Source organism: Dermacentor silvarum, chromosome 1 (genome assembly GCF_013339745.2).
Source record: "Dermacentor silvarum isolate Dsil-2018 chromosome 1, BIME_Dsil_1.4, whole genome shotgun sequence".
Lineage (NCBI taxonomy): Eukaryota > Metazoa > Arthropoda > Arachnida > Ixodida > Ixodidae > Dermacentor > Dermacentor silvarum.
Window position 1 is genome coordinate 352,690,838 of NC_051154.1, and position 13,434 is coordinate 352,704,271.

The window sequence follows — 13,434 nt, forward strand, 5'->3', positions numbered from 1 at the left end:
TTAAGGCACGCCACTCAATATTCCAGTAACCAAACTCTTCATTAAATCACATCTACGCAAACAGATGCAGAAAAAATTGGCGGAATATTGACTTACACCTGGAGAGAGAACAATAACACATCAATGAATAAGAAACATTTCCAGCATGCCACCGCACTTCCCTACAAAATAATGCACAAGCCAGGCAATCACCGGAGACTGTGTATTTCTAAACTACCTCTTAAGATCCAACAAAACAGACCACAACTCTTGCAATCGCGGAAAACCTGCACGAAAGATCGATGATCAGTTCATAAACGGACCCTAACAAGAAAGGAAAGAGCATTCTTGACACGCAAATATCCAACCACAGAATACAAGCCTGAAATAATCAAACACCAGCGTACATACCAAGCCCTTGAACTCGTAAACAAAATCAACCAAATTATTTATCAAGCCTACCTGCCCCAATCTTGGCTCCACGGCAGCCATCATTCGGCAACGCTACTGAACGGAAACCTATCAGTCAGGTATAAGAACCTATCCTCAGCTCAAAGATCTCTGAGTGGCACAAGCAAGACAGCCATAAAAGGATATGAGAAAGTATTAAAGAAGTTCGAAACTTTATTGGGTATCAACCTTTATATAGCCCTGATTGGCCCATGCGAGGAATTACTGAGGATGCTTCAACGCCCAGTTTACCACGCCGCAGGAGCAATAGAAACAGCAGAGGCTCTTTGTGAGCGCTTGTGAAGGCTACGGTCTGACGCCACATTTGTCGTCCTATGGCAGCGGACGAACTCAAAAACAGCAGAGTTAGGTCTAAAGCAACTTCGTGTGCCCAGAGTTTCGCAGCCGCCCAGAAGGCTTCAATGTATACATGCAAGCCTAAGGAGCCTGCAGCGCTTGACGGCAAGTCATCATAGAGCAAAGCGTTTTTTGCCACTATCCATCGTATTACCAGCGAGATCTGACGGCGATTTGAAGTTTCGAACAGCCTGACAATCAGCAGCTGAACAGCCTCGAGCGCATTTTGACTGACGCTGCTGAAGGTTGAAACTTCGCGGCAAACGACCTAAATGAGCTTTTAGGAGCACACGCTGCAGATTTTGACATCAGCAGGCTTTCAGCGCAGCTCGTGCTTCTTCCAACGCTCATGCGTGACGGGGTTCCACGCGCAGGTGAACGCATTTTACAAATTCTGCAGGGGAAGTCTGCAGATATACGGAAGATGATGGACCAGGTTGTCGAGTACATGAAACTCGTGTTTCCTGTACCTGCGTCAACTGCTTCAGGAGAGCGATCTTTAAGTGCTCTTATGCGAGTAAAAAGATTTTTTCTCAATCGAATGACGCAAAGGAGGCTGACACACCTTCTGCTCCTTCACGTGCACAAGAAGACAGCTGCGGAACTGCACTTGCTAACCGTTATGAAAGAGTTTGTGTCTACAACTACAGAACGAACCTTTGGCCTCCTTTGACAACCTCTCCTGCCCAACGCCGTCTGGTCATGCTGCAGCCATGAAGCTCGTCAGTCTGCGATGATAGCTTTGTACGCAGTGCCTACTTTCTTGCCTACTTGTATCACATCTGTGTACTTGTGTCAGTTCACACTTGCTTCACTGCGGCATAGAATGCAGAAATATTAAAAGTGATTTTTCGCCGCTTTCGAACCCGTTTTGTCATTTGCGCGGTCCGAGCCGGTTTTCAGTGGATTTTCAAAGTGCATACCAATGCAGAATAAGCGAGGATGGAAATAATTCAAATTTATTTGAGCGAAAATGAATTAAAACAGTAATAATTGATATCATTAAAAATATACGAATTAATAAAATAATGAAATGTAATGAAAAAATGCGAATGGACGAACATTGAGAAAAAAAATACTAAACACAACAAACAAAGACGACAATACTTGCCCCCCCCCCCCCTCCCGAAAACGTTCCGGAGTCCCTCTGCCCGTACAACCCTTTCCACAAAGTCTAGAGTGGTCGGCTCAACATACACGTGACCATGTGCCGCAGGGAACACCCTCCGTGCCTCCTTAAGCCTTGACCTTTCACCAAGGCTCACATGGCGCCCGCCAACGCTGAGGACTACCAGAGGCACCTCGCCACCTGCCCGGACCGGTCGTCGACATTCTGCACAGCGACCAGGGACGATCCGGACCCACCCTTTGACCTCCGCGTCCTCTGAGTCGCGCTTCTGCAGCGTCGAGTCCTCGATGAACAAGGCAGTGTTCCATCCCTGGCTCTGGGCCTCGGCATAACACGTTTCCTGCACTGCCTGAAGAGCTCGTGACATGAAACGAGGTGGTGACGATACCTGGATCCAGCCGTTCTTCATGCTGCGCTCTTCTTGCTCCCCGTCCGCTCCATCGACGGCGCACTCGTGAGTGTTGCTGCTCGACGAGCTGTGGCGTGCGCGCAGCCAGCATCTCATCGTTTGAACACTGCAGGGAAGCAGGTGCTTCTGTTGGGTCTCCTGGAACATCAGGTTGCTGCTGCATCGTGAGAGCAGCTAAGCCTTCCGGGAGGTTTGCCGTCATGTTGGATGGCGAGCGACTGGAGCCGCTGCTTGTCGAGCCGGATGACAGCTTGCGCTTCACCTTGCTTGTCCTTTCGCAGCTACGAAGTAGCGACGGTTGGCAAATCCGGTACCCGGCCAGGCTCTGACGGAATAGACGAAGCTTCGGGAGCACTGGTTCGGGCAGCCAGGTACTGATTGCAGACGTGTAACGGCTTCACCGCTTCAGCGCACCCGTAAAGGCAGCCAGCGAGGCTCGTGAACACAAGCCGCGAGCCTTGTTCCAAACTTCGTTGTCTTTCCTTTTCGTTGTCCGTCACTAAAATAGAAACGGGCAGAAATACAGAACATCAAAAGCCAACGCATCTAGCAAGTGCCTCCGAGTGGGTGCTAAAACGCTGTTGTAAGGTTTTTGGCAATTAATCACATATTCAATCAAATGAAATTGAAGGTAGGAAATAATTTTTTTCACACGGCCACGTGCCTCGAAAGCAGATGTAAAGTTGCCGTGTCACAAAGTTTTCGTACGCCTTTTTTAAGCGAAGCTTTATAGGCCCACATATTTCGGTTGTGGTGGCGGTGTCACGCTGAAAAGTGAGCCGATCCTGGCGGTAATGCAGAAAGGGTCCAAGCTCATTGGCACATACCAGGGACGAAAAAGAGAGAAAATGAAAGAGAGAAAGCATGAAAGAAATAAAGACAGAAAGACAGACCGAGAGAGAGAGATAGAAAATCACCACCAAGGTCAGAGAATATAGAGAGAAAGGAAGAGAGAGAGAAAGGAAGAGAGAGAGAAAGGAGAAGGGCTGCTGTTTTTTTTGGGGGGGGGGCTAGAAATTACAACATTTTGAGTTTTCTGGCGCAACCATTATAATTTCATTAAGAGGCACGCCCCTGGGGGGGGGGGGTACAGAGTAAAATTATGTGGTTTTACGTGGCAAAACCACGATATGATTATGTGGCACGCCGTAGTGGGGGACTCCGGAAATTTTGACCACCTTGCGTTCTTTACCGTGCACCCAATGCAGGGTGACCGAGCGGTTTTGTATTCCGCCTCCATCGTAACGCGGCCGCGCAGCCGGGATCCAACACGCGACGTCTAGCTCAGCGGCACAATGCCATGACCACTACACTTCCGCCGCGGTGCTCAGTTACGAGTTTACTGTAAGAGGAAAGTGCGATATCAATGGAGCACACTTGTGATCCCTGTTTGAAGGAAAGGAAGAACCCGAAATCTGAAAGAACGATAAGTAGAGAAAGAAGCGTGGTCACGTGGCATTGTGCTGCTTCTCTTCTTCTCACGGCGTGCTTCTCGCTCGTTCCATAAAATCCACCTCCGTGAAGTGCGCCGAGCATATTCTGCGGTTTTTGACCTTTCATCTGGGCACACCAATTATGTCCATCTTTCCAGCGTAGGTTAAAAATGCTTCCATCCTGAAGAACTATGAAGATCATAAATTATAACATCGCAGTTGGAACATACAAAACTGAGCGCGCTTCGCGTCTCGGCAGAGTACTAGTTGGGATATGTCAACCTTAATTCTCAGAAACATGTTTAAACGATGGCGACCAATTCGCTAGAAGTAAGTACGAATTGCACACCTACACACGCTTTCCTTGCGATACGCAAGAGTGGTACTATATTTATATGGAGTTTATGTTCGCTGCTTGTTGACATAACGATTTACTGCATCGTTGTGGTGTTTTCAAATCCGCTAGCTGCTGCCTCACCACCGGACAGCCATGTACGGCTGCGCACAATTGCTATCACTAATAAATACCGGGAAGTAAACTGCACAGTGCTCACCTGTTGTCTTTAGGGATGCGGTAGAATTTCACTTCGCATGGCTCACTTCGTCTTGATGTGTTCGCACACCACTGAACCACACACGAGCAGCGACAGCTGCGAGACATTGACGGGAAAAGCCGCCAAATGTGCAACGGTAGGGTACCACACGGACCACACTGCTAGTGCGGAAGGCGAAAACAGCAAAACTGACCGCATAATGCCAGAAAAATATTGTTGCCGTTTCGGCCGTTATCAGCACGGCCGACGACGAGCGCGGGCCGCGCCACCCGCGCCGCCGATAGTTAAAGGCGAGGGAGAAACGACAAAGTTGAGAGAGGGTTGACAAGAAAAAAAAAAGGAAAAGCGATTTTGGTTTCGCATCCATCTCATGGATGGCGCTGCAATTCGCGTGGACAAAAAACCAGCGGAGTTTCCGGGGCCTGCCCATGCCTTCCAATCTATTGTGTGTGAAAAGTCGCATTCAGCCAGTTTCGTGCTCGGCTGCTGCTGTGTGCTGGCGCCCCATCTTGCTGATACCGCAGAATTGGAAGACGTGACAGCGGGACTTCGCTGCGAAACCCATCCACATTTCCTTCAAGGATTTCGTCCACGTAACGCTGTTCAGTCAGTGTGTGATCGAAGAAGATGCGACCAATTATACCACCATCCTAAATTCCACACCACACATTGAACGACCACTGGTACTGGTGCCGAGTGCGCTTCACCCAGTGTGGATTGGAGTCACTCCAACAGTGTGCATTATGCAGATTTACCTGGCCATTTCTGCAAAAATTAGCTTCATCTGTCCAGATGACGTTGCTAAGAAAGTTCGGTGATTCATCGGATTTTGTGAGAATCCTATTCGAAAAATCTAGACGATTCTGCAAGTCCCTCGCTTCCAAGCATTGGTGCAGGTTAACGTGGTACTGGTGAAAGGCCGAGTCCTTTAAAATCCTCCAAATTGATGAATTGGAAATTGGTGCCTGGGCGGCCACATCTCGCACGCTAGCTTGAGGGTTTGAGGCCATAAATGCCAAAACATCCGCGCGTTTGTTAGGACTCAAAGATGAAGTCATGTGCCGCTGTTTCATGAAGCTGCCGGTTTCTCACAGGTTTTCATAATTTCTGTTGATTGTCGATGCGTTGGGTCTACCGCCACACTTCCATGAACGATAAATCTTTGCGGCCTTTCTTGTGTTGCCGTGTGCATCTCCCAAGGCAAGCATCATGTTCGCGTTCTGCTCATTAGAATAAGACATGGCGACTGGGGCGATACAAAACACACCTTTAAACCTTTGCGCGGATTTCATCGATCAGCTTCTGCGGTTACAGGTTCTGCGCAGAAAAAACAGCCACCCATGCACACTATCTACGCTAAGACAACAGCTATCGCAGCTCGTTTCCAACTAACACCAAACGCGATGTGCTCCTTCGGTCGGGGTTAAGCAGAAACTCAGGCACGATTTCTTCTTTCTTTCTTTCGTTTATTTAATTCCGATTAACTCAGAGGTAGCTTGTTCGAGGGCGCTGCTTTATTATGCGGGTTGGAGAGTAGTCACGTGGTATTTTTTATATTTCGCGAACTTTCATTATCACTTGGAAAAAATGAGTATGCAATTAGTACGGCACTGAAAATACCGCAGTTAGATGCCCCACGTGGTTGCCTGCAAACGCCCCATTGACTCTTTAATTATTAGGACAGTACTACTCAAGTTAGATAATTAGTTACAATCACATACTGAAACCTCATTAATGAAAAAATTATTAGTGGCTACTCCAGTCTACTGGGAACACTATGTACTAGGTTTGCTTCGCGTAAAGCCATTACTAATTTTTAAATCGTGCGGCGTGATAGCTGGAACACCCTGTATTTTATAAGAAACCGTTTATTCCAGCCGACCTCGAGCTACGACGAAGAAGAACAAGCTGGGCGGCTGATGATGATAACACAGATGAGGAATTGGTGCAAGTGATGTATAGAGAAGAATTAGAGTCAGTCATGGATCGCGCTCACTAATTCCCTCCCGCGGTGGAAGCGGCCGCCTGGTCGCGCGGCATTATGATGAAATGCGGCGAATGTACGCTTTTAAGCGCGATACGTGTACAATTTCTGTACCACGACAACGGTAGTCGGAGAAGGGGCGTCGCCAGGTTCTGTCGCAGAGGAGGGGAACCGCCCGTGAAGTTTCTCCCGAACAATATCACGTATGAGCGTGCGAAATTCCTCCGTTGAAATCGGACGGAGGTCTGTGTTATCTATGCATAGCCGTAGAGATTGAAGTTCCTCTAGGCGCTGGTAAGTGGCTATTACATCTTGGATGGTGGCAGGATGTTGCGTGGTGAGAGTGCTAAAGGCGACGGTGTTTATGCCTTTAATAATATGCCGTATGCGGTTGGTATGACATGGTGGCGTTGACACGTTTGCACAAAGCTAGCACATCCTCAATGTATGATGTGTACGATTCCCCGGGAAACTGGACGCGCTCACCGAGCTTCTTCTTCGCGACCTCAGCGCGAACAGCCGAAGCGCCGAAGATCTGGCAAAGTTGCTGCGTGAACGTTTGCCAGTCGGGGAGATCAGGCTGATGGTTCCAAAACTAGGTTTTCGCGACATTGGTTAGGTAGAAGGGGACATTGTGCAACTTCTGTGTGTTATCCCACTTATTGAAGTCGCTTGCCAGGTAGTTTTGGAGTAATTCCTCGACGGTCATCTCCCCGCAGACCAGCGAAGACTGGTGGGTCAAGGTGGTGGTTGTGGATGGCCACGACGGATGGAGAAGGCTGTGCTGGGGTGGTAGTAGCGGACGTGCTCGGATTGTCTTGAGCAGACTTGGCAGTGGGTGTTATGCGGCGACCCGAGCGGAGCTCCAGTGAAAAGGACGAGAGGTCTCGGAGAACGAAAAGCACCTTCCACCACTTATAAGGAGTTGTTTATTCCAGCTGAGTTCGAGCTACGAGGAAGAACAACAAGCTGGGCTGCTGATGATGATAAATGCAGATAGGGAATTTGTACAAGTGATGTTGATATGTAGTGCCGTAAAAAAGTCAGTCATTGGTCGCGCTCACAATATATATATATATATATATATATATATATAATGTGACACTTTTACATGCTTTCGAGGTTTACGCCTTAACAGAATGTGGGGCATCCAAGACGGGTGAAGAGAAAGACGACGCGCGGCTGGCTAGCTGAATCTCGACAGGCACTCAGCTGATCAAGGCCGTCGCGACTAACTCGGCCTGGCTGGCTGTTCAATAAACGCCTTTCGCGGGCGTAACAATATATATATATATACTGGTCCTCCTTTTGGTGTTTGTTATATATGTAGCTAATTTATGATATATGTTATATATCCTGCTAATTTCACATTGGGATTGGCAGTATATGCAATAAAATAAATGGAAATACCGAGAGATGCGCCTATGTTTAAGCGGAGGCGAGACAAGTACGAAATTCTTTGCCGTATTTAAATTGCAACAAACTCCTTTTCAAGTGTAGATTCATAATCCGCTTGGTGTGTGAAAATCCTGTCACAGTTCTAAAGTTAAACGCCTGCTGCATGCAGATGACCGCCACGCATAGTGGATTCGCTACAATAGTTCTTCTCACTTTTATTGCGATAGCAATTATATGGACACTTCAACCGGATTTCTGCCGTCGGCGTCGCCGTCGTCGTCGCCATCGCCGTGAGGTCCTGTATAGATAAAATCTTCGCCACGCGCCGTATGCCCGAGCGGAAGCGTGCGGGGACGCGCGCTATCACGGAGAGCGAACGCACTCAATCTCCCACGCGCAAGCAAGGAAGCGGAAAGCCAGCGCCGGAGGGAGCGTGGGGGGGGGGGGGCACTTCTACTCTGCCAACAACCGCGCTCGTCGCTCGCCCACACAGTCTCTTATCTCTCCCACGCGCAAGCAAGGTAGCGGGAAGCCAGCGCCGGAGGGAGCGGGGGGGGGGGAGGGGGCGCACTTCTACACTGCCAACAACCGCGCTCGACCGCACCGTCTCTTATCTCCACACGGCTCTGACCTTTATGCACTGTGCATTCGCCGCTCAGTTTCTGTTGAAGCGATAGACCGCACGCGCCTTCGCCCGCTGCAGCGTATGGGCTTGCTGCCAGCGTTTTGACAGTCCTTGTATTTAGTCATTCAGTGTGATCTATTCATGTTTGTTTGTGCGCGCTCACACCACGCTTGTTCATTCAGTTAGTAACAGTCGGGCCACATTTTCCAACGCACGCTACACATGTAATGCTGCCCGGATCGGCAGTGCAGCGCTACAGGTGCTGTCCCTTTGCACGCGCTGCCCACGGGAAGCGCTTCTCATCAGCACCACCGTTTCACACGCGCCTTCTCGTGGTCATCGAGTCTCTCTTCATGTCGGTCTACTTACGCCGCAGCACACCTGCTTACTTAATCAGCTCATGTTTACTACAATTCATAATGCTACCAAAGCCGCTCACCTTACTTCGTATGACATTGCTGTGTTGCTATCGCATTCATTGCTTCACCCTTAGGGCGAAACTGTGTAATTTTTTTAAGGGTTCGTAATTTCGGGGCTGGGAAAGGAGACCATTCTGCGCAGCTTGAAATAAACTCTTGTCGCACCACAATGGGATCCCGGCATAGAACTGCGATAGGCAATCAATAAGCTATTTATTAAATTATCAGAGAAGCGCAATCTTTCCTACAGAAGTATATTAAATAAGTGTGTCGACGCGAGCCACTAAAGCGTCGGAAGAGAAAAGAAAAGCGTTGACAAAAAAGTTCAGGCCCTCGAGGCACCCGGATGGGCATTTTCTTTTGTGGCCGACCAGTCTATGCGACCACGCTTCTGCAAAGCTGAGCCGCTGGAGTTGATGCAGCTAAAGTAGGCGAGGCCCTTCGCGACGCGCACGATGCTTTTGGCTGTGCGACTGCATGCACTTCTTCAGCGTCCTGCTGCCACCGCAGCGTTTCAGAAGGGCCGCGCTGCGACAGGTTCGGACGCAGCAACGATGAAGGTTGCCAGCAACGAAGCTTGAAGGTTACCGTGTTGCAAAAATTGGCCACACAACCATCGTTGCAGTCCGGAAAACCGTCTCTATTTTTAAGGTGGAACTTGGCGTACATTCCGGAGTGCCCCACTAGGTCGAATATGAAGTCCATGTGGTAATTCGAGTCCACGTGGCCCGCTTGTGATGGGAGCGAGTGCGGCAATGGCTTAGAGATGAAAGAAGCAATGGGTGCTGTCGTTGTGCCACCTCGGAGGATTGCGTGGCAGCAGAAGGAGCTGTCGCACGGCTGAGCCACCGTCGCCGACGTTGGCCACGTATGTGGAGTGGGGAAGGTAGTTATGGGTCGGAATACCACTTCCGCCGTGTCTTCCTCTTGATAGCACAGCATGTTCAGGGCGTGCCGATCTTTGTCACCATCCTTATCTTGCTGCACGCGGTACATCCCGTAAGTGCTGGGATCACGCCACGGCAGGCCGCCTCTCAAGACGTGTGGTTGAGAACTATACGACCGCGCAAGACCATCACTCACAGCACGCGCGAATTCGAGGCACAAAAGGCATTGCTCCCCTTTATAGTATTCCGTAGGATGTGGAGGCTGACGCTGCATGCAGGCAGGAGCAAAGGGTTACAAAGTGGACATTGTGTGACAAAGTTGTAGTGGCAGCAAATCGCATAGGAAGGCTAATGTTTTAGCGCTTTCGGGCTTCGCGCGTGAATCGATTAGGCCAGACGGATTGACACTGGTGTCTAAACTGCCGGTGGCTTAGTCGAGCTTCCGACGTCGCATAGCACAGATCCGGGTGATGCGTTTGTCCGCACTTGTCCAGACAGTACGAGCGCTACTTCAAGCTAAAGTTTAATCTCGGAAAAACACGCCTACTTTTCGGTCGACACAATTCAAAAGCGAAGTACATCACTGTGCAAGCGCGCTCCAAAGCCACCTAAACATTTTAGAAAGTTGTAAAATTTAATCGTGACACACGGCTACGCTCATAACTGCTTTTCCTATGTGAGCATAGCGGCGTCACGATTGAATTTTCCAAGTTAGTAAACTTTTTTTTTTTTTGGGGGGGGGGGGCTAGGAGCGCGCATGCATAATGATATACTGAGCTACATGTATGAGATGTAGTCAACTATAGTTGCAACTAATATTGGCTCTTGAAAATATAGAAGCGCGATCTGTGCGTGGACAGAATATCTGTTTCGAGCAGCTTAATCCCCGTAAAACAACGTAAATGACTATTGTGCACACATGTTGAACGTTCTCTACCAAAAGGCATTCAATTTTAAAAATAAAAATAAAGAAGCATGTATAAGGCCACAAGTTTTTTACTAAAAAGTTGCGTGAAGTGATTTTCTGTCCATTCAGTTAGAGGACAATAACTTGGGAAGGTTCATCCTGTTGATCGGCGCTTAACAAATTTCCTTGACGGCAGGGCTGCGGTTTTCGCTCAAGACGCACGAAGAAACGTCGAACGCACTCGTGGAATAGGCAGGACCTCGCACGGCGCAGCCTTTCGCTAGACATGCCAGGTTCTGGTCGCAGAATCACAGCCCGGTATAGCCGCGCTTTGGTGTGATGGTTACGTCTAACTCCAGTAATACGTTTTTTTAAATTTTATTTATTAATACTGTAAGCCTTGACAGGCTCCTACAGGAGTGGGAACAAAAATAATATGAACGATAAAGAAAGATTTTGCGGCAGCACATTCAAAGGCAACTTCCTTTAATAGCGAGACCATTCTATGATTGCTTAGAGTTTCAGGGCCACTTTAAGCCTGTGTGGGGAAAAACCCCAGACTCAACCATGCGATGCACAAGATTTGCACAAGAGCTAGAGAAATAATGTTCGAAACATATACTAAGTTAGAAGTGGCTTAAGATAATCTGAACCGGAAGTATTGTTACTTTTTCGAATTATCAATTTCGTTACTTCACAAGATGTTGTCGTAAAGAATCATAGTGAGCCAGTGGCGGGGGGGAGGGGGTTATTTTCTGACGCCCCCCTAGTACCCAAACGCCATCTGCAAAACAAACGGGCCCACTTCAAATGGAGAGTGAAGACGATTACAAAATTAGATCGTAAGACACCCACGTACCGGCTTTAACATAAGTTAGGTATGTAAGGTTCTGATATGTGGCGAGCCTAGGCGACAAGGCGTCACAGCTAGGCATGCGCCGTGGCAGTGGCGTAGACGCTACCACCCTTTGGTTGTGCTCAAAAGCGCTGGCATTCAAGCTGGCGCATGCATTCATTCCTGTAACATAGAACCGGGAAGTTCGCCCACCGCTGTTAAGTTGATGGCTAAATAAAGCTGTAGTGTTTTACGACGTAGATACGACATAGACTGGCGACGAGGATGGAATGCTGCCAGCAAGGAACAAGCTCCTGCCTGCCAGCAACGGAATTCACCTGCTGATGGATTACGAACGGATAGTCGAGAAGCAGCCGGTTGGGACAATATGGCGCAGGTGACCACGAGTCTACAGCTGGTGCAAGTAGAACAATTCGTGCACGTGCGATTGGACTAGCTACGAAGAGCGCGTGTACGCGTACCTTCGAGCAAATAATGTTCCGGAGGAGCGGCAGGCAGACGCGTTCATCAGCATATTGGATCCACCGACGTATTCCCTCCTCAAGCCGCTCGTCGCTCCAGATAAGCCGCCCTCGAAGTCCCTGGAAATCTTGTGCGAGCTGTTTCGTAAACATTTGTCCCCTGAACGGTCAGTCATAGGTGAGCGAGCAAAGTTTCATCGCCGAGGGCACAAGGAACCTGAAACGATACCACAGTACGTGGCGAAGTTAGGGGCTTTGGCGCAAACATGCGAGCTTGGTGCATTTCTTGACGAGTCGCTTCGAGACAGATTTGTGCGACTTACTCAGAGTCGACATTCGAGGGCATTTTTTTTCGGAAGAGAAGAACGTACCTTTTAAGCGAGTCGTTTACATCGCAACAGCATTAGAAGCTGCACTCGCTAACGCCACAGCTGCTCTTTCGAAGCCTGAAGGCGAGTTCGGGGTGCATAAGTTGCCTACCAGGCGAACAACGAAATTCTTCCGCTGCAACTCTACTCACACTGCCAATGCGTGTCCGCACGTCAATGCGACTTGTTTTTTTCTGCAACAAGGAAGGGAACATTCAGAAAACCTGCCTAAAGCGGGAGAAAATTTGCAGCCGTAGCGAAAGCGAACAGTACAGAAGGTTCGGGTGTTGCAACCGTCAGAAACACCTCTGCAAAGTGTTGCAACGAAAGAGGCAGAGACAGGAGACCCCATCATTCTCAGCTTTATTCTCGAGGGTGTTTAGTTGCAACTGGAGCTTTATATGGGAGCTGCCGTTTCGACAATGTCCCTGAGTCAGTTCCGCTCACTTTTTCCGACAGTACCTTTGAAGCAAACTAACTTGACGCTCAGGACTTATACGAGCGAACCTGTGAAGGCATGCGGTGTTTATTTTCTTAAAGTTGAGCACAACGATCAGGGCCAGCGCTTGTCGCTGTACGTGCTTTCTCAGGGCGGTCCAGCGCTGCATGTTCGGGCGCAACTGGCTTCAGCAAGTGCGCGTCAATTGGTGTCAAGTTCGTGGCCTATAACAGCTACAGTGTGAGACATCACTGAGCATTAAACGACTTCCCGAGCTAAAATCCTTGCTTGACCACCTAAAGGACCTCGTCAAGAACGAGCTAGGCACCATCCGAAGTGAAAAGGCAACTCTTGCTTTCAAAGACGGGAAGACGCCAAAATTTTTGAAAGCTCCAAGTGTTCCGTTTCCTCTAAAAATACTGTTGGTCAGGAGTTGTCTAGGCAAGAACAGATGGGCATAATGACACCGGTAACGAGTAGCGAGTATGCCACTCCGGTAGTAGTAGTAAACACTTTATTTAGGTCCGGAGAAGATAGGCAGGGGGGCCTGCTAGCCGTTGGCTAGTCCCATGTCGGAACAGAGAGGCCGTGCCTCTCCGCTCGTTCACGGGCCCTCTGGACAGCCAGGAGTTGGACATCTTGTCTGGGATCTGTGATCGCCTTCGTCCAGTCTTCTTCTTGGTTAAAATCCTGTAACACAGAGCACTGCCAGAGCATGTGATTTAATGAGCAAAATTCAGTGCCACAATCTAGGCATAATGGATCGATGTCGGGGTGAA

At 49.0% G+C, this 13,434-nt stretch overlaps 1 protein-coding gene across 1 annotated transcript; it reads right to left on the bottom strand.

The window, feature by feature from the left end:
- Positions 1–220: 220 nt before the first annotated feature.
- On the bottom strand, positions 221–4,412 carry LOC125942367 (uncharacterized). Its single transcript, XM_049660523.1, has 3 exons — positions 4,312–4,412; positions 1,984–2,823; positions 221–266 (listed from the first exon to the last, which is right to left on the bottom strand). The coding sequence occupies exons 2-3, from the start codon at positions 2,469–2,471 to the stop codon at positions 221–223; spliced, it is 534 nt and encodes a 177-aa protein (XP_049516480.1). The 5' UTR covers positions 2,472–2,823; positions 4,312–4,412.
- Positions 4,413–13,434: the final 9,022 nt, after the last annotated feature.